General features: G+C 41.3%; 1 protein-coding gene across 7 annotated transcripts in view; it reads left to right on the top strand.

Moving 5' to 3' along the window:
- drp2 (dystrophin related protein 2) overlaps positions 1-24,129 on the top strand; it is a 222,245-nt gene that overhangs the window by 133,059 nt on the left and 65,057 nt on the right. For all 7 annotated transcript variants that reach the window (XM_067457358.1, XM_067457356.1, XM_067457350.1 and 4 more), the window contains one exon: positions 23,941-24,097. In XM_067457358.1, the coding sequence (XP_067313459.1) occupies positions 23,941-24,097 (157 nt within the window). The remainder of the gene's footprint in view (positions 1-23,940; positions 24,098-24,129) is intronic.

The following is a 24,129-nucleotide window of genomic DNA, read 5'->3' on the forward strand; positions in this document are numbered from 1 at the left end:
TTTAGAAGCAGCCATACCCCTGGTTGAGTGCGCCCGGACAGCCAGTGGAGAAGGCTGCCCGGTAGCTTCATAAGCAAGTGAGATGGCCTCGACCACCCACTTGCTCATCCTCTGCTTGGATACTGGAGCCCCTTTCTTAGGGGGTCCAAAGCAAACAAACAATTGTTCCGATTTTCTCCACAGGGCAGCTCTGTGGACATAAGTATCCAGTGCCCTCACAGGGCACAGCAGATTTAACCTTTCCTGGTCTGACGTCATAAATGGAGGAGGACAGAAGGCTTGTAGAGTGATGGGGCCCCGTGGGCTCGTAGGAACCTTGGGGACATAACCCGGCCTGGGATGCAGAAATGCTTTCACCATCCCTGGCGCAAACTCTAGACATGAGGGCCCTACTGACAGGGACTGAATATCTCCTATCCTTTTAAGAGATGAAATGGCCAAAAGGAAGATAGTTTTTAAGGTGAGGAACTTATCCGAAACCTCCTCCAGAGGTTCGAACGGAGGTCCGGACAAGCCCCTCAAAACAATGGCCAAGTCCCATGCTGGGACCCTCGAGTGCATAACTGGCCTCAACCTTAATGTGCCACGAAGGAAGCGTGTAATTAGAGGGTGTCTTCCCAAAGACACTCCACTGCAAGGGACGTGGAAGGCACCCAAGGCCGCCACGTACACCTTAAGTGTGGAGGGGGTCAACCCTGCAGAGAACCTCTCCTGCAGGAACTCCAGCACTGTACCAACCGGGCAGTTAACTGGATCCCACTGGCGTTCTCTGCACCATGCTGAGAAAAGTCTCCATTTCAAAGCGTACAGCTTCCTTGTGGACGGAGCTCTGGAGTGTAGGATGGTCTCCACGACCTCGGCCGAGAGACCTTCCTCTATGAGCCTAGCCCCCTCAGAGGCCAGGCCCACAGTTTCCACATCTCCGGGCGTGGGTGCAGGAATCTCCCGCCCGCCTGAGAGAGTAGATCCCTCCTGATCGGAATCTCCATCGGAGAGCCTACCAGGAGAGATATTAGGTCCGAAAACCATACTCGGGTCGGCCAGTTCGGAGCCACTAGAAGTACCTGGGCCCCGTCCCGGCGTACCCTCTCCAGAACTCCTGGAAGCAAGACAATCAGGGGGAAGGCGTACAGAGGCAGCCTCGGCCACTCCTGTACCATGGCATCCAGCCCCAGCGGGGCCGGATGGGTCAGAGAAAACCACTGCGGGCAGTGAGAATTCTCCGCCGAAGCGAACAGGTCTATCTCCGCCTTCCCATAAACCTTCCAAAGGAGCTCCACCACCTCTGGGTGGAGTCTCCAGTCCCCGGGCCTCGGCCCCTGTCTCGACAGGCTGTCTGCTTCCTGATTCAGGGCCCCCGGGATATATACTGCCCTGATTGACAGCAATTTCCCTTGGGCCCACAGGAGGATCCGATGTGCCAATTTGTCCAACGGACGAGACCTCAGACCCCCCTGGTGATTTATATAGGCCACCACGGACGTGTTGTCTGTTCTGACTAGTACATGGTGGCCCCTGAGGTCGGGCAGGAACTGTTTCAATGCAAGAAACACTGCGAGCATCTCTAGCCGATTTATGTGCCAGTGCCGCTGATGTTCCTGCCATAGACCCTGGGATGAGCGACCACTCATGGTCGCCCCCCAGCCCGTGAGAGAGGCGTCTGTCGTTAGCGTTACGCGACGAACATGAGCCCCCAACACGGGACCCTGAGATAAAAACCCCGGGTTTTTCCACATGACCAGAGCACGTAGGCATCGCCGCGTGACTTTGATCGTGCGGAGCGGATTTCCCCTCGGGGAGAACCCTTTTGTTTTGAGCCACCACTGCAGTGGCCTCATGTACAGTAGGCCAAAAGGTATCACGTTGGACGCTGCTGCCATGAGACCTAACAGTTTCTGGAACTGTTTCACAGTGACGGCTCGGCCTAGCTTCTGTTCTTTGGCGGCTGCCAGGATCGATGCTATGCGTGTTGGCGATAATTGCGCCCGCATAATTACCGAATCCCAGTTCACACCTAGAAAAGTGGTTCTCTGAGCCGGAGAAAGCACACTCTTCTTGGCGTTCAGCCTCAACCCCAGCTTCGACATATGGGCGAGAACAGCATCTCGATGCTGAACCGCCATCTGCTCTGTATTCGCTAGAATCAGCCAGTCGTCGATATAGTTCAGTATGCGGATGCCCTGTAGACGCAGCGGCGCCAGAGCTGCATCCACACACTTGGTGAACGTGCGGGGTGACAGTGCTAGACCGAAGGGAAGTACACGATATTGGTATGCCTCTCCCCCGAAGGCAAACCTCAGGAACTTCCTGTGATGTGGAAGGATGGAGACATGAAAATACGCATCTTTGAGGTCTATGGTGACAAACCAATCCTCCGATCTGACCTGCGCTACAATCTGTCTGAGTGTAAGCATCTTGAATTTGAGCTTGGCCACCGAGCGATTCAATAGCCGCAGATCTAATATCGGGCGTAAGCCCCCATCCTTCTTCGGCACGATGAAGTAACGGCTGTAAAAGCCAGACTCCCTGCTGGGAGGGGGAACCCTCTCTATAGCCCCTTTTTGCAGGAGTGTCTCTACTTCCTGTGCCATTACCAGAGCCTGCTCCGGGCCCACCTCTGTAGGTAGGACACCGCAGAAAGGAGGTGGCCGACTCTTGAATTGAATGGCGTACCCCCTTTCTACTATCTGCAGGACCCAACGAGATATATTTGATAGACGTTTCCATTCGTCTAGAAAATCTACTAAGGGAACCAGCCTCTCGAGGCTGGCCTCTGGTGTATTTTGAGCAACAAATACAGTGCCCTGAAGCGGCGGACCGGCAGGGAACGACTGACTTGACTGCTCGGGGACCCCCCGGAGGGGGTGCGGACCACCCTCGGGTGGCCCGCGGAGACCGACTGCGCCCCGGCATTGCGGCGGGGTTGGCAGCGCGGCCCCCCGAGGGTGCCGTAGGGAAGCGGGTACCGTTAGCAGGGGTAAACACCGCTTCCCTATGGGGGGAACCACCCTCAGCGTCCTGACGCTTCTGGCGTCAGGAACGCTTCGACGAGGCCTTCTTGGCGATCAGGACTGTCCGCAGATCAGCCCTGCCCCTCGAAGGCCTCGCCTGAGAGCGCCGCCCCTCGTCCCCGCGCTGAGGGGGAGCTCGAGCGGCGACGCTCTGTTTTTGTTGTGCCCTGTGAGCGGAGCTCGTACTCGGCTTAGGCTGCCTGATGTCAGCGGCAGCCCCAGGGACCTGGACCCGGAGAGGGAGAAACTGCTTTAGCGCCGCAGCTTGTTTCTTTGACTCCTGGAACCTCTCGGTGACAGTGTGTACTGCGTCACCGAAGAGGCCACCAGGAGACAGCGGCGCGTCGAGCAGGAAGCTTTTCTCCCTCTCCTTGATTTCAGTGGGGTTGAGCCATAAATGTCTCTCCGTAGCCACCAATGCTGCCATAGAGCGGCCAACACATCTGGCCGTCTCTTTGGTGGCCCGGAGAGTTAGATCAGCTGCTGTTCTTAGCTCATTTATGACATCACCCCCCACTTCATCACGTCCATCTAAGTCCCTGAGCAGGTCAGCCTGATAAGCCTGCATTATAGCCATGGTATGCAGGCATGCAGCAGCCTGACCTGCCGCCGAGTACGCTTTGCCCACCAGTGCCGACGTTGTTTTCAATGGTCTGGTGGGCAAAGTCGGGGCCTTTAGGGACGATGCCGAGGAAGGCGAGAGATGGCTCGCGAGCGTCTCTTCTACCTTTGGCATCGCCCCATAACCGTAGTGCTTCAGCCCCATGATGTTGCTGTAGACCGAAGTCTGAGGGCTGAACACACGGTATGATGCCGGTCTCCTCCATGATGTTGCCACCTCGGTGTGCAAATCATGGAAGAATGGCAGGCCCCGCCGCTGAGGTTCTGAAGCGCGAGCGGGCAGGAATCTTTCATCTAATTTGCTAGATCTTTTCCTTCCTGCCTCAGATCTCTCTACGGGCCAGTCAATATTTAATCTGGCCACGGCTCGCGTTAGAACCTCAACGAGCTCCTCACTCGCAGGAGACTGAAGTGGCGAATCTTCAGTCGCGATGCTCTCAACGTCCACCTCCTCGGAGCTGGATAGTTGGAGCACCGGCGGCTCTCTCGGGGGGGAAGAAACCGCAATGCGTGCTTCCAAGCCCCGAGAAGAACCGCTGGATGGAGCAGGTGAGGGCAGAGATAAGGCAGCGCCCGTCTCAAACCCCTCTGCAACATCCAATTGTGAACCCCACGACTGCAGCCTCCGCTCTGCCTCGGCAGCAGCGGGACCAGAGCCGCGGGGAACACGAGCCGAGGCACCCTCCTCGAAGAGTGCCCGGCGGGAGCGCAGCGTTCTCAGTGGCATACGCTCACAGTGCTCGCAAGCAGCCCCCTCGAGGGCTGCCTGGGCATGCTGCGCTCCCAAGCAGGCGACACAAAGAGAGTGTGTATCCCCACTCGTGATGTAGCGTGGGCAGGGATGTACACACCTCCTGAACTGACTGCTTTCATTTCTCTATCTATTTATTTTCTCTTTTTTGTAAATATAAGGAATATTTAACAAAGGGTGGAAAAACTCTTTCAATAGACAGACAAAAACACCAAATAGACAGACAGGTTCACACAGATCGCTTGCTGAAGGCTCAGAAGCTAGTTCCTGTTTGTTTTCACGGACGTTTTATAGCTTCCGGTCGATGACGTCATCACGCCGACGATCGATCTTTTTTCCGATGGAATGGTTCTACAGGCGCTTCACGACGCATTAACGCAGAGGCGTTCTCACAGCGTTTCGACGCAGCTCGAGTTCCCCGAAAGGGAACCAGTATTGTATGGACAAAACAATTTCTCAACATTTGTTTTATGTTTAGTTCCACAAAAGAAAGGGAGTCTGGCATGAGGGTGAGTAAATGATAAAAGACTTTTCACTTTTGCGTGAACTATCCCTTTAAGGAGACAAATACAGAAATTAAAGAGGCTTTAAATAACCATTTCAAAGTAATATAAAAATACTCTTTCTATAAAATATGTTGGGAGAATTATGATTGTCTCACATTTTTCAAGCTCTTTCTGCTTAGCTTCCCAGCATTGTTTTTTGTTGTGTTTTGGGTGCTGGTGACCTGACATTTCAAAGTGCCCCTATTATGTTTTTTATTTTTTATATATTCGCTTTCAAGCAGTGTGTAAGCTGTTTGTGATTGTAAACGTTCTGATGTAAAGTCAAAAGAACACAATAAATAAAGTTATTGTCTTAAAAAAGAAAGAACTGACTCTAAAACGCCTTTACGAGTCGTTTGTATTTCGATTCCCACTGTGTGACAGTTCTACGTCACTAGAAAAGACATTTGCATAAAGACCATCCATGTTGTACGTTGTCCGCCCTGTGCCCTCAAACAGCATTTGACTGATGACTGCTTCTCAAATCTCTGAGTTCAAACGATTGCTCTTGAAAGATAGGTCAGTACTATTTGGACCACCTTGCTTCTCAGAATTGCAAACTCTAAATATGAATAATTATTGATGTATATATTTTCTACCGGCTTTTCAAGTGACAGTTTTATTTTATATTGTGTAAATTTCTGTCTAACTGGCTTATAACTGGCTGTTATTACTGTCTTACTGAAATCGTTTTGCAAATCAGCTGTGTGCCACTGCACTTAAAACTGTGTATGTTAATTCAGATTGTCTGTTGTTCTTACTACTTTGAGTAAAGTTAAAGGATGGAGCAATATTTTTTTTTTTACAATCATTTGTTCTATCAGTCATTCATGTTAGTGCTGGGTTAACGAATGTGCTGTTATTGATACAGTTCCTGCATGTGCACTGCAATAAATTATAAATATACACATCAGTTTATTGATTCACATACACTTGTTAATGCTGATGGTAATACAGTTGCAAAATCTCATAATGTACCTCAAAATAAGTAGTGTATTCCGATGGAGGTCTGGGTTTAATAACTAGTTCTTGAAATCTTGAAATTGGCAGCACTCATGGACGCAAATGTCATGTTCCAGACTGTGCAGGGGACGTGAGGACTTTTCATACCCTTCCCACGGATAAAAAAAAATCAACATTAATGGTTGATGTTTATTATAATCGGTTTGTTTGTTTGTTTGCTCTGCCAATTTCAAGCAAGCTTCGCTCAGCATATTAAACTGAAGAAAGGGGCAATTCCAACTATATTCCTGCAAGCAGTAAGTAGTGATTTATCCACTTATTGACTGTTTAAACAAATTCTAATTAAATTGAAAGTTTCTTAGAGAGACAGCATTGTCTCGAAAATGCAAGATGCTAGTACAGTAACAACAGGAAACTCCAAATACCATATAAAACTAAATAGTGTTTCTAATGACAAAGGTTGATATTATTTTGTATTACAAAATACAACCATAGATTCGTATGTCATACTAACAGTACGTTGGTTTAGTTGATTACAGATCACTCACTCAATCCTTCTAGCTGTCATCTTCTCCATGTATGTTAAAATGATAGTCATTTGACAAGGCTTCTATTCATTTTATAAAAATATATATATTTATATTTTTGAGAAATGAAGTATGATGTTTTTGCATGCTTGTATTTCAGAGTGGCCTACATCACAGTCACTGTAACCTACATTGTGACTAACGTTATATAAACATGCAATATCGTTGACGAAAAAAGAGTCTAACATGTAGTTTAAAAAATAAAACGTTGAACAAAAAGCACTGGTTTTGGTTTTGTCTGGGGAAAGAAGAGCGTTCGTGCTTGCGGTTGCCAGGGTTCAGTAATTTAAATCCCCCAATCAGAGCTTTTCTGTAAAAAGAACACGTATACTATCCTCTGTGTTACCTAAACATGTACAATATGGTAACCACGCGAGCGGATGATCTGAAAACACCAATAAACAAGTAAGCTGCATTTTAGCAATCTCCATTTGAGATGTTCTGCTTAAAGTGTCATTCAGTCAGCCTGTGTTCTGTCAGGACGGTCAGGACTCACGAGTCGCTTCACTGAACAACTGAACTGCTGTGTGCTGCTGAAATAAGCCAATCAGAGCAGAGCTCAACATTAATATTCATGACTCTTCCAAATAAGGCAAAAACAGAGCATTACAATCTAGGGACAATTTATAGGGTTGTAAGTTGACCTGTAAAACTATATCTAAACAATTTTTGCCCTTAAATAAGCCACATACCCTCTGTGTAGATATCAGAGAACAATTTAACATATTGTTTCAACTCATTCTAGGGCACCTTTAATGCTTCTGATTTATTTTAACAATTCTGGTCCTATAAAGATTTTATTTATTCTCTTGGAGGAAGAAATGAGGACATCATTTCAACAAAACAGATATGCCAAATAAGAAATATATTTAAAACAATTTTTTTAAAAGTGCATTTACAGAAGCAGCATAATGTTTCGTTAATTCGTTCATTTTTGCAAAAGAACAAATTTCAAAAGAATTCTCTTTTAACTGCACATCTTATGAACAACCATTTTTTGAGTTACTTTTAAGAGTTATTTGTTTATGAATTGGACTAACACAGATCATTGTATGTTTGTGTAGATTCAGTAGTGTTGTTTTTTTTTGTCCATATTGGTGGAAAAATGCATGTTTGAGAATGGTTAATGGAACTGAACATCATTTGTTCTCATCCACCCTGGGCCATCACAGAAAACACAGCCTTTTCAGGCATGTTATTTTGAGTTCAGCCCATATTCTGATATAGTCTATTCATTATCAGGAACTTTCGAAATGTTGCAGCCAGCGGTAAACACAAACTCTTCTAACTTTGCTGAAATCCACATATTTGTGTGTGTACCAGACAGTTGTTCAGTCCTCATACGGCTGTAAACCGCATCAGTTGCATCATGACATGGGACCAGAGATGAAGAGCAACAAAAAAAGGGAATGTTTGTGAAAGGTATGGTGTGGTGTTTTGATATTTTTTTGCTAGGCTTTGCAAATAAACCCTCTATTCAGACACCCTAATGAATGAACGAGTCAAAAGGGATTTCGAAGTGCATGAATTATTAAGTACAAGTCTACCCGGCTGCTTGTAGGGATTAAATCAAATAAAGCTTGTCCAGCGCGCTCATCTATCAGTGTGGGGCACGAGCGGATTGCTTTCTTTTGCTTGGTAGACACAATACACTGCTGAGACAGTTACATTTATGCTCCAACAACTCTGAGGAAATAATAATCATGCGTTGACATAAACAACCAACAGCATGGGGTGTGTTCACAGCATATGAATATCTATTCCTTAGAGAAACCAGAAATTGTAGTATGGCTGAATTAAATTTTAGCTGGGAGAGGCTGCCAGGCACTTAGGCGGCACTCATCATCCCTAACTTGGCAGAAGTTTTGCATTGGGGAAACTAATGATACAGTTGGACCATCTGACAGTCTTAGGTTTCTGCAGTTTAGCTCTCTCTCACTTGTACACTGAGGTAGCTCAGACTTGTGGCTTTCTTGCCAGGTGTTGTTAAAGTCAAATGTCTGCCTATTCCCAGCTGAGACCTGCCCACGATGTGGCCTTAAAAAACTTTTGTTTGCATTCCTCCCACAGATAATTTATGCTTTAAACTGGGCTTTATTGGATGTGAGTGAATATATGAATACATAATAGATAAATACATGCATCTGTGCAGAATGTGCTCTCTTGCAGGAAATGTATTCCTTTCTGCAATTCAGTGCTCATATGAAATATTGTGATGGTGTTTTCCAGTTTAGCGTTTATGCGTAATGACAGATATACCTAACTGGTTGATAATACAGGTGCAGTATTTGTATGCATGTAAGTGCCTGTGCAGCAGCCCATTGTGTTTGCTTAACTGTGTCTTATATACAGAATGTAGGGTAATGAAAGAGGCGCGACGGGCAATGCTGAATTGTAAGGCTCATTTCTCCCATGGCACCATTGCCTTTTTTAGCCAATAGCTTCATTGCGTCTACGGATCTGTGCTCGCAGACAAATCTCCCACCATTCTTTTTCATTCAGTGTTACATTTTGAGGTTGGTATCATTGAGAGGACAGATCTCAAAGAGAATGGTGCACAGAGCTGTAGGTTACGCTTCTGAAACAAACACAAATAAAAGAAAAGGGATATCACCAGGATCCTCACTCTTATCTTTAGCATTTAGTTATTTGGCTATAATGGCTGATGGTTATCATGTAATGACCAAATAGCCATACGTTTTCTGTTCTTCTTTTTGCTTTAATCTGTACAATTAAGTGTTTTTGTCATTTACGTTTTATACTTCTTTTTTCCACTTTCAATGTTGTAAGCAACTTACGATGTATGTTACATGTTTCCTAGGAATCAAACCCTACCCTGATCTCGCTGATTTTTGTTCTAGTGCTAAAGGATATTGAAGAAAATTGCAATATTTTATCTTCTCATACTGCTTTGCTGTGAGAGCATCATTCAGCATTTATGATTGTCTTGCATGTCATTGGAGCGCATGTGTCCCCAGTCTATTCTCTGCTATCTGCATCAACCTAACATTTCGTAAGTTTATTTATAATTTTTTTTATAATTTTGTTATAGGCTATGCATGTCTCAATGAGTACATTTGATGTATTTTGCTATAACATTTAGGTATGGACCGCTTTAAAAAAGGTTTTGTTGTTGCTATGAATCTATTATATTTATATTATATATTTGCATAGTTACAATTTTCTATTATATACATTAGGGGTGTTGCTATGTACATACTGAATAACAGTTAGTAGAGAATAACAGTGATATCCAAAACATGAAATATCATTATCGATGTGGTTATTAAGGTTGTGACAATATACAGGTATTGGCAATAACTCTAATATTTAAAATTAATAGGACGCATATGATAATATGAATTGGGGGGGCCCTGAATAGTCTAAGATTCAATGCATCGATACACAGTGTTTTCAATGAGTGTACGCACACCGGCGGTGGCATTCGGCGCCTATCCGCGGCGACTTAAGCCGGGTGCACACTGTGCGATTTTGGCCACGATTTGGCCGTCTGGGACAAATTTAGCAAATCCTAAAAGATTCCTCTGATCCTAGGCTAAAATCTGACGTCTTTGGTCATTAGTTTGACATGTTCACCGGCAGCCGATTAATGAACGCTGCGATCAAATTTTACCTCAGACGAAATTCTGGCAGTGTCAGAAGATTTGGCACACAATCCTGCAGTGTGACTTCTCCTACGACGACAGTCAAATATCTTCGTTTTTCAAGACAAACTATGACCAAAACGAGTACTAGAGATTTCTTTGTAGCCAGCATTTCAGCCCCGTGTGTAATGCAGCTCACTGTCACTGAACGCGTCATTCATTGATGATATAAAACTCCGGGTGAGTTTTCTTGCGCGCGTCCGTTTTTAGCGCGCCTTCACTATCGTGCAGTCTGACATTAATGTCAACTGAGATCTTACAGTGTGACATGGCGATCATGTTCGTACAGTCTGACAAGGGACATTCGCAAAGGATTTTGAAAAATCGCACAGTGTGCAGGACCCATTAGGAAGTTGTTTAAAATCTTGCTGCGCCACAGAGTGCCATTTCAAAGTTTTATATTAAATGTATATTATACTTCCCTTAAATCGTCAATGTACATACTGATTTCATTTCACCCTGTGCTACAAGATACACCCATCGTGCAGATCTTCTGAAGTCGATTTAAAATTAAGCTTGTGTGTATATAATGTGCCCGTCTGGTGTGAGATACCTGAGACTTTGCTGAGCTGAGACACTGAGCTTTGCTTCCGGTGTGTGACCCCCTTTAGGCATAATCGGCTTAAGAATGTGCATCTAAACGCACTCAAAGTGTTATTTTCCTCTCTAGGCAGGTATTTTTTTAGGTTTATTTATCAAAATGTTCTTTTATATATTTGTGAGATGTTCTGTATTTCGATCGCGGCTTTAAAATGTTATGAGAAAACGTTTTTCGAATGTTTATCCAACACATTACCTTTTATTTAAACCTAAAAAAGAAAGCCATTGTCAGTTTGCCTGTCAGTTGGCAGGCAGTTTTGGTCGCTTTATTATAAGTTGTTGCTGTGTGCAGTGTGTAAAGGAAAACACATTTTTTTGACCTCCTGCTGACTAGTGCCATGTCCCTCACAACCCATTCACACACACGTACATGATTTGACTATCAGTCGACTATAGAAAGATTAGACAATTCTGATTCGAATGTGTAAATCTTTAGTCGGGGACACCCTAATATGAAATATCAATTTAATTGATGGGTGACATCACCCATGAGTGAGTATGCTGGCCATGCAAGAACTGGGATGCTTACAGCTTCCAGGAATTGCTTACAGATCCTTGCAACAAGGGTCCATGCATTATCATGCTTGAACATGAAGTGATGGTCGTGGATGAATGTTACTACAATGGACCTCAGGATCTCGTCACGGTATCACAAAAAATGCACCTGTGTTCGTTGGCCATAACATACATATACTGTATATGTGCTGATACCATAACCCATACCCATACCATAACCCCACCGCCACCATGGACCACTACGTTGACATCAGCAACCGCTCACCCACATGACACCATACATGCTGTCTTCCATCTGTCCTGTACAGTGAAAACCGGGATTCATCTGTGAAGAGAACACCTCTCCAAAGTGCCAGACGCCATAGAATGTGAGTATTTACCACAGCCATTTTCAGATCTCTCCAGAGATGTTCAATCGTGTTCATGTCTGGGCTCTCGCTGGACCACTCAAGGATATTCAGGGAGTTGATCTTTAGCCATTCCTTTGTTATCTTGGCTGTGTGCTCGGGGTCATTCTGTTGGAAGATGAACCTTCACCCCAGTCTGAGGTCCAGAGCACACTGGAGCAAGTTTTCATCAAGGATGTCTCTGTACATTGCTGCATTCATCTTTTCCTCGATTCTGTCTAGTCTCCCAATTCCTTCCGCTGAAAAACATCCAAACAGCATGATGCTGCCACCACCATGTTTCACTCAAGGGATGGTATGGGCCAGGTGAGAATCGGTGCCTGGTTTCCTCCAGACATGATGATTGCGATTCAGGCCAAAGATTTCAATCTTTGTTTCATCAGACCAGAGTATTTTGTTTTTCACTGTCTGAGAGTCCTTTAGGTACCTTTTGGCAAACTCCAGACGGTCTGTCATGTGTCTTTTACTGAAAAGTGGCTTCTATAGGGCCACTCTACCATACAGGCCTGATTGGTGAGTGCTGCAGAGATGGTTGTTCTTCTGAAAGTTTCACCTCTCTCTACAAAGAAACACTGGTGCTCTGTCAGAGTGACCATCGGGTTCGTGGTCACCTCCCCTGACTAAGGCCCTTCTTCCCCGATCACTCAGTTTTGCTGGGCAGCCAGCTCTAGCAAGAGTCCTGGTGGTTCCAAACTTCTTCCATTTACGGATGATCGAGGTCACTGTGCTCACTGAGAGCTTCAATGCTGCAGACATTTTTCTCTACCCTTCCCCAGATCTGTGCCTCGATACAATCCTGTCTCAGAGATCTACAGACATTTCCTTGGACTTCATGGGTTGGTTTGTGCTCTGACATGCACTGTTAACTGTGGGACCTTATATAGACAGGTGTGTGCCTTTTCAAATCAGGTGTTTGCCTTTACCAGAGGTGGACTCCAATCAAGTTGCAGAAACATCCCAAGGATTATTAGTGGAAACAGGATGCATCTGAGCTCAATTTTAATTGTCATGACAAAGGCTGTGACTTCTTGTTATTAATTTTTATTTTATTTTTTAAATAAATTTGCAAATATTTCAAACAATTTTCTTTCACGTTGTCAATATGGGGCACTGTTAATTGAATTGAGGGAAAAAAAGAATGAATTTAATACATTTTGACACTGCCCGACAAGGCTGTAACAACAAAATGTGGAAAAAGTGAAGCATTGTAAATACTTTCCGGATGCACTGTAAAATGTCTTCAAGATAAATAAATGCACATGTAAAAATCTTGTTGTACAAAAGGTTTTGAAAGGCATGAATTGTCTTTAAGAATTGGCTTGCTTTGTCCCTGCCATGTGTGAACATTGTGAAAGTAGCTCCTCATTGGCAGCTGGTATTGATTGCTATACCCTATGCTAGCCATCATGCCTGATGGTTCATATCGAACAAGCAATGTTACAAGACTGCCAGAGCACCGTGCACAGCTGTTATCTGTTTGCTTCCCAGTCACTAGCAGTCATGACCAGCTACGAGTCTACACTAAAATGCTGCCCAGCTCCCGTTACCGATCCAGATGCCTCCATTGTATGTCACCTCAGTATTGCCATCCAATCCATTAAAACCCCCCATTAATCTCCATTTGTTAACCCGAGGTTGCTACCTGGAACCAGACGAGGAGGTCTATAATATTACCCTGCTCCTATTCTAGTGGGTTTTTATTTGTTTCTTCTCCTCTGTAAAAAAGGACCACAGAATTTGGATGGCAGGGGCATTGTTTGATTTTGTGGCTTTTGGAGGAATCCCCATAAAGCCTCAGAGAGAGATGAGATGATCGATGGTCTAAATCTTTGGATTTAGAAGGGCTGCAGAAAGCCAGCGGGCTGTGCAAGATGGCTACTGGATCTAATGCATTACATCTGTGATGGTGAGAGAGGCAGATAGATGGTGTGCATTGCTCAAACATGCCACAGGTGTGAGGTGCTACAGTATTGCTGTGGATCAGTGACTTAGTAACACAAGGGCTTGACTCTTCAGGACAGATAATACCCCAGGGAGCATAAAGGGCAGATGCGTCCCATGTGCTCAGAGCTTTGGATGCAGGAACTGCTCTGATCGAGTCAAATGTGTCGAGAGGCCAAACCTAACAAGAGGAGAAAGAAATTCATTTAAAAAGTCCATCCAGTAAATGGGTGTAGTAACAGTATGTGTGCCAAATCTCTTGGTCTCCCTTTGTCTTTCCATTTATTCATTACACTCAGCATAATAACGAATTTATAGATATAAATTTAATATACACAGACATGCATTTTACCGAAGACATGCACCAATTTGACGGAGCTGCACTGCTCTTTCCTGAAGAGCTCGCAAAAAGCCTGCAGTTAATAACTCAACCCCTTGGGTTGTTATGTCTGACTCAGGATCTGGGTAACACACGAACTACCCAAACGCTGAGTTGTTCCCCAGGATCTGGATAACACGAAAACTACCCAAATACTGAAAAAACAACAACAACAAAAAAGACCCAAAAGGCTCAACCCAGAATTTGGGTAGAAAAGATAAGTGATTTTAGAGCATTGGATTTTAAATACCATTGTCAAGTTCTCCCTCAGAGTAAAAACGAATTAAGGTTATGACTTTATTGTTTTCATAATTACAGCTTTGTTTTGCGTAATTGCAACTTTTTTTGCATCTCACAGTGTGTTTATCTTTTAATGTGACTTCTTAACTGGGAGTTGCTAATAGTTCATTTCTAGTTAACTTGCAATTGGTAATAAATATTGCATCTATATTTCACAGTTGCAGCTTTAAACTGGGGTCAGTAAGATTTTTTAATACTTTTATTCAGCAAGGATACATTAAACTGATCAAGTCATTTATAGCCATCCGCCATTTTCAAACGGTCAAATTAATGCATTGTGAACCTTCAAAAGTTGCCTGCAACTGTAGTTATACACATGCATGTATGAATATCGCTATCTACAATAAACTGAAGCAGATGATTTAATAGGATTTAGTTTATCATAAATGGTAGATAATTCTGCATGCTAAAAATATTGGTTAAAGATCTTAACATTTTATTATCATCATTAATATTATTGATCATCAGAGAACCCTATACATCGCTCAGCTTTTAATGAAAGCAGTGGACTCATTATAAATGTTAATTGGAAAGAAATCTCAAACCATCAACCAAACATCCATCTAAAAAAATCAATTATAAAAATAGTAATAAATTAGTAATGTTTAATAAACACTAATACAGCCTATTTATTCATTTTAATGTTTAATCATCATAAACTAGGTATTATTTGAAAGCTTAAATTCTCAAAAACCATCCTGTTTTGCAATTAGTTTATAACTTTTTTATTTTGTTTTGTTTTAATAAAATTATGACCATCACATTACTGAATTTAAACCATTTTAAGAACAGCAACATTTTTAATTAGAAGTCAAAATTATTAATGATTACACATTTATTTAAAATTTTATTTTATTTCATATTCTAGATAGTTTATTATTCTAGATTATTTGAATGGACATAGATTTACAACCACTGATCTATACGTTCTCTATATAGATCAGTGTTTACAAAACTGCCTGTGTAGGGCTCGTCATGGTCGATATTTTGCATTTGTCTGAACAACAATGACTGTAGACTCGCTGAATGAAAAAGCAATTTCACTCTCTGACAGAGAGGCCCGCTTATGGAACTGCAGAAATATGTCGGTTTCTCTTCTTTAACTACTCTTAAATTTAGTTTAACTTTAGTTTCACTAATGTTTAGTTTGCTAATGTTTGTTTTCACATACTTTCCAGTCCTTGAATACTGTGTCTGACATTACAGAACAGTGAAGCCTGTTATTAACTAGCAAATGTTACATGTTTATATGTAGATAAAATGACACAATACATAAACAAATGTGTTAGCTTACATTAAAAAGTAGCCTTATGATGCATATGATCATTTGAATATACAACCGATTTCTACTGACGCAAAGCCATAATGGTAAATCGCTCAAGCATGCAGGAATTTTAAAAATCACTTTGCAAGTATGTCAGTGACTAAATTAATTTCTTCTCCTTTGTCAGCCATCGTGGTTTGAAAAACACTTAAATCTACGGATGTTTTATTTTGTGCTAGTTATTCTTCCTAGGCTACTAGTTATAGTACGCTCTTTGACCATCCCATCAAAGGATGTGAAAATGCAGATGTTATTGTATGCCTGCTAGATTGCCCAAGTGTCGTCAACTCGAAATCTGATTGGCTGTTTTAATCTGAGTGATTATCTGATCGGTTAAAGCGCACAGTTCCATTGCCGTCCATTTTAAGCTAGAGATGCCTGCAATATTGATTCTGAAGGCCTCAAGGAAGATTTATTTCACCCTGACAACACATGATGCCTGAAATATGATTGGATAAAAGCTCTAACATAAACAAACACCTGGAAGCAGCAACCAGAGAAAACCTATGAATTTAAGAAAATCGTGTTGTAGTGAATTTAACCAAAATTTAAGTCAGTGTGATTCTGATAGTGATTAGGCCAGCAGAAAAGGCCTTGTTGGCCCTGAAGGCCCACCACTAGATGTTTGGAACCTATTGTATTCAATTCATGTTCATTGTTAATTTAACCTTTGGCATTGTTTGCATCAACGGCCCTGTTTACATTATTGTAATGTTCAATTAAATCAATAAGCCCCAAGAAGCAGTGGTCTGCAGTGCATTTAGAACAGCTAAGTGCTGTTAGGCACGATTCGAGTCCATAAAAAAAAAAATTATTAGAATTTTTATTGCAGTTGCACAGTAATACAGTTGTATGTTTGTGGAGTAATTTACAACGGATTCGAATGCAGCTCAACCAATCAGGATCAAGAACCTTAACAATTATTTTTAAGGTTTTTTTTATAAGACTTTTTTTTTTTTTTTTTTTTTTATACCTGTGCTTGATATACACTTACAACACAGTTAGCACACATGTTCCTGTAATAGAGTATCAAAGGCAGTATGTGCCAGTTATAGCTGAAGGTTAGCAGTTTGACAAAAGGCCTTTTCAAAAACTTCCAGATTTTTTTAAAGTAAGTTCAACCCATCACCACTGACTGCTATGTTAACTTGTTTAATTCAGCCATTCAGGAGCTTGATTTGATCTTTAATGTGAATAGTATAATGAATCTACAGCTTGCACTGTGACCCCAGCAGAATTTTCCTTGGGTTCAATTAAATTATTTTGTGTTTGTATATGTGTGCGCACGTGTGCTTATTTATCCGCTTCACAGTCACACCAATAGCAGAGGTTTGTGTGTGTGCATGTGTGTGTTTGTTTGCGTCTGCATGATGAAGGAGCCTCCGGGCAACTATAGAACACACAAGCTCTCTAATGAAATGTCGGCAACCTGGCTGCTATTATTGAGTCTAATAACACATCATTATAGGGAGCGCTGTGCCCACCCTCCTCCAGTATTATAGAGCTCTGGACAGGTTTTGTATTTGACTCTTCTCTATTTTCATAGTATCCATCCTCTTGATCTGTAATTATGCAGTTTATAATAGCCAATACATTCATTTTTACTGAGAATGTGATTTCACTCAGTGATATATTTATTTCAAAGCACTAAAACTAAATTACATTATATGTGGCGTTGTTTTGTTTGAATATATGCTTAACAAAACTAAATTAAACATATGTTTGCCTAAGTTTTGTATCTGTCTGCGTTGTCCTAATGAGCGCTCAGTTGCCTGGCAATTGGCCTCTATCTGTGAATGATTAAAAATAACAAGCACATTAGTGTTTGGATGTCCCGGTGGACACTGTCGCTTCAATTATGACTAAGTGGAGGCTACAATTACTTAGCATTGTTGAAAAAAGTAATTCCTCAAAACAATCTGGTGAACCAGAAGCGGAACACTAAGGCCAACAATCACTGTCTTTTTGCTTAGGCCTATTTAACAGACACTTTTATACAAAGGGGCTACATCTGACACAGACAGTCCTGCTGGAGCAACCTTAGGTCTTGCTTTAGGGCACAATGATGACAGCTCATGGATTGAGGAGTTTGTACCTTTTTGTGTGTGTGTGTATTGTCTTGCCAAGATCCTTTAAGCTACTCAATCGCTGATTTGGTATTTAGAGTTCAGTAGCTGAGAATGGAGCTTACAGTTGCCCCAGAGCAACCAATAAGGAAGTGGTTCTCAATCTCTTAAACTCAAAGGCCCCCCATGTCGTTTAAATATATAATATTTGTCAGTTTAAGATATAACAGAAAATGTGCTGGTAAATATAGGTAAATTAACTAACCACAGTTCAACTGCATGTTCCTCATTAAAACAAAAATAGCTATATTTGCTTTTTTTTAATAATTTTAATTGTTTTAATGTAGTAGTAATAATAATAATAATCATCATCAATTAATAATCAGTCATCCTGCCACCCCCTTGGAAGTTTGTTTAGACCCCTAGTGGGCCTTGGCTTCCCGGTTGAGAACAGCTGCATATGATGATTATATATTTCCATTCAAGTTCGAATTCAGTTCATGAAAAAGATTATGTATAAAAGCAGTGTTACTTTGAATACCATTTTTCGCTATAAAAAAAGTCACTGTTGCGTGAGTTTTTTTGAGCAAATCAAAGCATGACATTGTCAATTTCAAATGATTTTCACTTCTTTTTTTTTTTGATGCGGATCTTGGAATTTATTCAAGAAATGTTTCCATCATAGTTTTAACATGTTCATCTCCTCTTACCGCATTACACGAGTGAGATTTATTTCGTGTTTCCATAGAGCATTTTTATGCATTATTGCAAAATGTGATTTTTTTTTAAATTATAAAAATATGTAGATGGAAGTTTCGAAGGTCGTGTTAATGGAATATTTTTCCTTCCTTGACTGCATTTTTTAGCCGTTACAGGAAAATCTCAAGGCCGTTCAAAATTAAAACTGCCATGATACATCTGAGGCAAAGATGCAAAATCGAATGACAGTTGCAAAAAAATGTATTACTCATAGGTGAGCACCCAGCTTAAGTCCATGCGGACCAGGAGGGAGCTTTAAAGGTGTCATGAACTGTTTTTTTGTTGTTGTTTTTTTATGTATACTGTTGTCTAAGGTCAACTAATGAAGTTTGCATGCTTTTTATCTTCAAAAACATCATAACTAATAAGTAATAGGCTATTTTCTACACTGGTTTTGAGGCTCTCTCCAAAAAGCTGGGTTTTGATGGGCGTGCCGCACTGGAGACTTGGAAGTAAACGCCCACAGCTAGGATTGAATTAAAATGCAAGACTGCAATATTTTTTTGAGCAACTAGATTAGATACATTTATATTTATTAAAGAGCCTAAGGCACCTATTGGGTAATGGCATTACAAATGAACATTATTATTTTTAAGCCACAAAATTACTATAATTTGCCTCTTTGAATTGGAATTCTCTATTTTAACCTTTATAACTACACTAATTGTAATATTAATAATACAAATATTAGAAGAAAAATATTTTAAGTGGTCATTAATTGACAATAGCCTAATTATTGCACAAATAGTATTTAGTGCCAACAGATATCCTTAAAATATTCAATAAATATTATTGAACTAAAATATAGAAGATTTATTTAATTGAAAAATAGTTACGGTGTATGGTCACATTCAGGGATGGAAATTAACTTTTTTGTCCACCGGCCACTGTGGTTGGAGGATTTCAAAATCTACAAGCCATTCAATGTTTTTACCAGCCACTTTCTTATTTTTAATCGACAATGTGTAACTGCGTGTGGAAATTAATACTACAAGCTTTACAATACTTAAGCAGTTTATTTAATCTCAAGTCTCAATGAAATTTTTCTCCTACGGCGCATTCACACGGGGCGTAGGCGTTAACGCTTGACGTAAGGCGTGGCTGAAGCTGGGTGCTGACGCGATCGTCATAGTGACAACAGCCAATCACATTAACTTGCCGCTTGGACCAAAACACAACACAAAAAAAGCGCCTTTTTATGACAGCTAGTCTGTGAGACGAAATGGATGCCGATTTGGTTGTATATGTGAGTGCGATTGCCCCTGTAGTTGTTGTCAGTGCACTGCACAGGTGCTCGAAGCTGTTAAGTACATTAAATCCTGAAAAAGCGCAGACAGCGGGAAGAATATCACGTAGTGTTCCGGGAGCTGCGTCTGGATGGTTCACGGAGCAGTAATGAACACAATTGGCTAGCGTCTGCTGTAGGATATTTGCATACGGCGATCTGATTGGATGACGCCTGCGCTGGCGCTTGAAAAGTCGAGAAATCTTCAACTTCTGCCGCTTGCAACGCGAGTGAAGCGCCGCGACGGAACCCACAATTCAGTTCGGCAACGGATGATGTCACCCATTCAAAGTAAATGGGAAGCGTTAACGCCTAAGCCCCGTGTGAATGCGGCGTTATACACACAGACCATGAAAAGATATATATTTCATTAAATTAGTAGGCTCTTTGTGTTCTTTTTTTTTACCTGGATGTGGCATTTGGTTGATTTGTGATCTTTTATGGCTTCCAGTTTTAGGTTTTTAGTTCTAACATTGAAACTATTAGCTTTGGCATCTTCTGAAGCGTGTTGACAACATACAGAGCAGAACATTGTCAGTAGAGATGCACCGAAATCAAAATTCTTGGCCGAAACCGAAACACTGAAAGAAATTATGCCAATTATTAGTACCATTGCATTTATGGCTATGACTGTGTAACTTTACTAAAAACCAAGGCATTGAAATTGCATAAATGAAATTAAAGTTTCAAATAATAAATAATTTACAAATTATGCAAATATTTATTTAGCACATTGCAACAATGCACAGTAGAACATAAAATTCAAACTAAATGTTTAACTTGACCTCACTGGTGTACATTAAATAATAATGTACAGGCCTACTGGCCTGCAGAAAGATACATAAATTGAATAAATTAATCAAATGTAAAATAACTGCGTCCTTATCTTTTTTGACATAAAGGCTACTGCTCCTTTAAGAGCTAATGCAGGAATTTCTCTCGTCTTTCTCGACTGTATACTGTTCATACGGCAGCACTCGCATGCATTGAACAAAGTTTACATAGAGGTGAAACAGTATTCTATTTTTATTTACCCGCCACGGTGTATAGGCGAAGCGAGTTTACCCGCCACAACTCATAATTATCCGCATTTGGCTGGTGTCGGGTGGTAATTTCCATCCCTGGTCACATTAAGTCATTGATGAGTATGAGTGTGACCAATTAGTAAGGGATACCTGAGGGCTAAATACAAGAATAACATTGATGTTAACAATGTTGCATCTCTATGACTTTCCATAATAAAATGATCCTGTAAATATGGTTGACTTAATAATCAATGTACACTATGCTGTACTGTTTACCAAAACTTGCTGCAAACATCTGTATAGTGAAACTGTTGTGTATCCGCTTGAGCCATTCAAATGCTTTGACACAGCTCTAGAAGTATTGAGCGCTCCATGAACCATGTGACCAGCGCGCGCCGCAGGGAGACGAGAGCATGTCGCAACTCGGTTTTTCAAAAACTCTGGCTTTTACATTATGCCACATTAGCGCCAAAACTATATTTTTTGTTTATATTTAACATTAAAACAAAAAAACAAAAACAAAAAAAAAATTAAAAGCTTAGCTTTGTTTAATATCAAAAGCAGGTTAGGCAATTTGCCGTGAGATTAACTTGGGCAGAGTGAGAGCGTGTGACAGAGCCTGAAAGCGTGTCTCACACCAAATGTCCGAGTTGGCAAATATTACATTGTTCATATTCGCCTGTTCAGGCACAAGGTCTTGTTTTAGTGGCCATCGTTGTCACTGCAGAAAAATCATTCAAGAAACATGTCGTTTCTGACTGTTCATCTGTTTTTCATAACTAAATTAATGCTTAATCTAACCTGCATGCTTATTCTGTAAGTTCATGATTAAAAATTAACACCAAAATCAAAAGCTTAGCTATTAAATGTCTCTTATTAAGGTTAAAATATGAATAATTAAATGATAGGTAATAAAAGATTAGGAATTTTTATGAGAAATTCAAATGCAACCATAGCCCAGCTTATAACCGGTTTAGGGAGAATGGCACAAGAGAAGTCTAATAAGACCCATGCTAAAGCACACCTGAAGCCCAAAAAAAAACATTAGACCCAGTAAAATATTGCTGAGATGAGCCCAAAATCTAGCTTTTCATCCATATTTCAAAGATATATGTGCTGCAAATCTGACATTGCCCACACCTCAAACCGCAGCACCATACCTACAACGAAGCATCATCATGCTGCGAGGCCGCTTTTGTATCAGCAGAGGCTGAACATCTTGTTAAAATAGAAGGATGCTGCAAATACTTGAAGATGAATTCATGATCCCGATCACTGTAGTGACACAAATAGGTGAATGTCCTACAATTGTATTGTAAAATTGTGGTGCACAACATCATGTGACTGACCTAAATGCATGGCCTGCAGAAAATCTGAATTGGTACAATGTATTGAAAAGGTAATACAATTACTAATATGAAATATATTAATGCAATATTATGTCCCCCCCCCCCCGCATTCTCTGCCCTTTGACAAATGCTCTAGAGTGGCATATAACAGGCTAAAAAAAATACAATTGTGAGGACACTGGGGGTCATTGAAACAAGGTTTTGCCCTCTTAATCCTCTTTACAGCATCAGCTAGGTTGCTGGCAGAACCAACCCGTATCTAAAACAATTCCAGTCCGTGTGGGCAGGTGGCTAAACGGCTCGTTTTATATTTTATTTATAATAATGTGAAAATGTGATTCCTGCAAACAGATAAGATTTCATCCTACGATTTTCTCAATGTAAATTCAGGGCAAATGGGTTGAGACGTGCTTTCCGGTTTTATTACATGCTGGAACATCACAGAGTATATGTTATGCTCCTCAAGAGGCATTTCTCTTCTTTTGACATGCCTGGGTTGGAGGAAGGTTAAAGCTGTGGCTTACCGTGGTGTTTTTTTGATCCCGTTTCCTGTCATTTCTTTACAGTGGATTTAAAAGACTACATGCCCCCGTGAAAACAGCAGTTTTTTTGTGATGTCAATAAAGATTAAAAAAAAGGGTATCAGACCTTTTGTACCTTTAAAAGCACAACCTGTAAAAAAAACTGGATTCAAATATCCAAAAACCACTAGCACAATGTTATATATATTGTTGACATGTGTACTTAAACTATACTAAATGCTTCCAATATTGTTTGAATCCAGAGAAATAAGCCAGAACACGTGTCCATGCATTGCCTATCAATTACATCATACCCGCGTTACCATCGATTTATAGAAAACATGGAAACACTAAAGAAGCTTTAATATATTATACATTTTATTAGACATGGTGAGCAACTTTACATTTATCGACAGAAAACTACAAAAGTACAAAAAACATTTTTTTGATCACTTTTATTAGGGACATGCTAGCTGGCAACATAGGATTTAATTCATTATACTAAGCTAAGCTAGAGGCGACCCTGCCAAACTAAAACATTGAAACAAAAAGGCATTTGCCCACATATCTTAATGTAGGAAAGAAGTTGAATAAGCCCTATGTGTTCCCTTAAATAATGTTTTCTTGATTTACCGCAAGTACCATGTTTTACCATGTCTAACTTTAGATCTAACTTACTGCAATGTGCCACAAGTGCCTCCGAGCGAACAAGCTCTTATGAGCATTATATATAACTTTCAACATTCAGTGTATCTAATGTGATTAAACAGCGTTGCATTACCTCACATACACATGATTGGAAGAAGTGGAATCGGTCGTCCGCAACATAATAAAAGCTCCACGACATCAAGGCGTCAGCTATGTCTTTGTTTTCAATAAGCGACCTCTAGCAGGAAAAAAATTACATATTGTGGCTTTAATGTTAAAATGACAACCTAGACATGCCATTGGAAACTAGTGACACATTTCAGAGAGAGAGAGAGAGAGAGAGAGAGAGAGAGAGAGAGACGAGAGAGAGAGAGAGAGAGAGAAAAGAACACTAACTTATTTATTTTTGTGTTTTTTTTCTGAAGTCTTAAGAAGTCTGGTGGAGATGAGCATCCAAATGCACCCAAACATATGCTGTTGTCTAGCTATGTTGGCCTGTTCACCATGGAATAACATTGCAAAATAATAAAGCAGATTTGGTGACAAGGTGCCGTAAAAAAAAAGAAGTCCTGTTATTCCATATATGGACACTTTTGCAGTGCTGTGATCTCAGTGCTGTCTAAGATTTGACCGTGGGTCCGTGCCCTGTGGCGGGCTGTCGTTTGCTGTTTTGGCAGGGTACGTCTGGAGGCCTTTTCGGACAACAGCGGGAAGCTCCAGCTGTCCCTGCAGGAAATCATCGAATGGCTGACAGCTAAAGACGAGGAGCTGTCCGAGCAGCTGCCCATAGGAGGTGACGTCGGAGCAGTGCAGCACCAGCGGGAGTTCCACCAGGTTGGCTTAACACACGCACATTTAATTCATGC

This window comes from Pseudorasbora parva, chromosome 11 (assembly GCF_024679245.1).
Source record: "Pseudorasbora parva isolate DD20220531a chromosome 11, ASM2467924v1, whole genome shotgun sequence".
Taxonomy (NCBI): Eukaryota; Metazoa; Chordata; class Actinopteri; order Cypriniformes; family Gobionidae; genus Pseudorasbora; species Pseudorasbora parva.